The following is a 2,500-nucleotide window of genomic DNA, read 5'->3' on the forward strand; positions in this document are numbered from 1 at the left end:
TCATATGATTGCATTTTTTTTTTTTTTTCTGTTTACCTACTGATTTCTTGTTTGTTAAGGCAGCTCGGCGGGCTGTGTAGGAGAGAACGCTTGACTGTTGTGCTTTTGGAAAAGCATATATCTTTCGTTGCTAAAATTACCTTTTTAGTGGTTATTTTTATAAGTTCTGCTTGTTTATCGTCAAATATATTAAATTGTGCATTATGTATTATTTCCGATTGCAAAATTATGGGTAACCAGTGTATGATTTCCTTGAATGGATTTTTATTTTTATCTCTAGTACCTTTTAATTCCTATTAAGACTTTTACTTTGACTTTCACTGTAAAACTGTCTAGATTTCACTGATATGAAAATTATGTTTTATGATGATATGAATAAGAGTAAAAAGGGAGTCTCGATTTCTACTTTATTGTCAACAAATATGGCTGAGTGGACCTAAATGTTGTTAATGATTAGATATCCATTTACTGAAATAGTGATGTTGATGCCATTTAGAAGTCTTAGTACATAATCACACAGTACTCCTCAGTGAAATTGTGGCAAAACGATATATGATCAATAAATATATATATATATATATATATATATATATATATATATATATAATTGTAAATGTATATATGAATGTGTATATATATATATATATATATATATATATATATATATATATATATATATATATATATGCACATATATATACATATATATATATGCATATATATATATGTATGTATAGGTATGTGTGTATTTGTGAGTACATATTGTATGTATGTAAATGTATATGCATTAATGTCTTTATATATGTATGTCTATATGTGTATATGAATTTATTTATATATACGTATTTAATTATATTCATAAGCATGAGTGTGTATATATAGTATACATGCAACCATTTGCGTAAAAGGAGCCTCGCCCTGCGTTGCAGAAACCCGGTAAGAACTTGGGTACTTGAGTGACCTTGCGTTGCGTTCCCGTTTGGTTGTAGTATATAATGGTCAGCAGCCGAGGGACCGGCATCAGTTCCTTCAGAATACACCAACATGAACATCAAGGTTAATAGCAGATAATGTTCAGCTATTACGGTTTACCATTTGTTTATTACTCTCATATGAAAATACTCATTAACAGGTAAAAAAAAAAAAAAAAAAAAAAAAATGGTGGTCTTTACTGTCAAATGTCACTTAATACTTGACCAATTTCAGATCCTCATCTTCCTCGGCCTCGCAGCCTTTACCGCTGCAGACAGCTTTGAATCCTACGAATACAGGCCACCGCATGTAAGTTTTCCTTAGTTTCTTCTCTACCAGTCTTTTGGTGTAAATATTTAGGAATGTTGAAGTATGCTTCAAAGTTATGCTAACAATGTAATACGAATATTGCATTGGATGCAAGCAAATAAAACGATTTTCTTTAACAGAGGTCCTCTGAGGAATCTTACGAGTCAAGCGAGGCCAAGTACGACTTCCAATGGGCCGTCAGCGATGACTCCTCCAGCAACGAGTTCGGACACCAGGAGGCCCGTGACGGCGACCACACTCAGGGATCGTACTACGTGCAGCTTCCCGACGGCCGCCTGCAGACCGTCAAGTACTTCGTGGACGGCGACTCCGGCTACGTGGCTGAGGTCAACTACGAGGGCGTGGCTTCCTTCGAATCTGGTTCAGCCGAATCTCGGGAATACAGATACGCGTACGACTCCAACGAGTCAAAATAAATATCTAGTCATATCTGAAATCTGATCTTTTGCTGATGGATTTTGCAGCTCTTTTTGTTCATTTTGTACAAATGTTTATCAATATATATGAATCATTGAACTCAGGAGTGTCTTTCCCCTAAAACATATGAACGTCATAAAATTCATAAAAAAAAAGATAATACCATAACTGTCTATATATGACGTACCTAGTTGAGTACTCTTACGCATCTCCGCAAATGTAATGTATGTTCTTAGATGCATTCGTTTGTATTATATATAGATGTGTTTATATACACATACGAATATATATATATATATGAATGTAAACGTTTATAATTTGTATATAAATAAAATTTATATAAATATATGTATGCATGTATGCGGGTATGTGTATGTCTGTATGTGTGCATGTGCGCATATAGACATACAGTGGTATATCTAGACATTTCTAGGCCTGGGGGCTTTTGACGGGTTCCCCATTTTTTAAAGTGTTTATGAAAAAAATCAACATGATAAAAAAAAAACCTTATTATTTTAACTTGTGCATATAGAGATTAGTGTACAAGTGACGGCATTCATTCATAGTCAAATACATTTTCCAAATACGATGATGAATACCCTGAGAGTTTGGTGACGATATGCCCACATAATCATATCCACCCATTGCTAATAAGTGTACTATATTCTCACATATCTATAAAACCCAATAACATCATCTACAAGCAACTGGCCCGATGAAATAATTCCTAACCTTTCTCTTCAAACTGATGGATTAAAACTCCACCTCGCCCTAAGTCTAA

The 2,500-nt window shown here is 33.9% G+C and overlaps 1 protein-coding gene across 1 annotated transcript; it reads left to right on the plus strand.

Moving 5' to 3' along the window:
- Positions 1-1,035: 1,035 nt before the first annotated feature.
- LOC125032251 (pro-resilin-like) lies at positions 1,036-1,818 on the plus strand. The gene is made up of 3 exons (XM_047623344.1): positions 1,036-1,056; positions 1,207-1,281; positions 1,422-1,818. Exons 1-3 carry the CDS (start codon positions 1,045-1,047, stop codon positions 1,716-1,718), a joined length of 384 nt encoding a protein of 127 aa, XP_047479300.1. The 5' UTR covers positions 1,036-1,044; the 3' UTR covers positions 1,719-1,818.
- Positions 1,819-2,500: the final 682 nt, after the last annotated feature.

This window comes from Penaeus chinensis, chromosome 14, assembly GCF_019202785.1.
Source record: "Penaeus chinensis breed Huanghai No. 1 chromosome 14, ASM1920278v2, whole genome shotgun sequence".
Classification (NCBI taxonomy): Eukaryota; Metazoa; Arthropoda; class Malacostraca; order Decapoda; family Penaeidae; genus Penaeus; species Penaeus chinensis.

What these genes read in the sequence shown, in the direction of transcription:
- LOC125032251 (XM_047623344.1), top strand. An exon ending in ACGAATACAGGCCACCGCAT is followed by an intron (nt 1,282 to 1,421) that starts GTAAGTTTTCCT and finishes TTTCTTTAACAG; the next exon opens with AGGTCCTCTGAGGAATCTTA.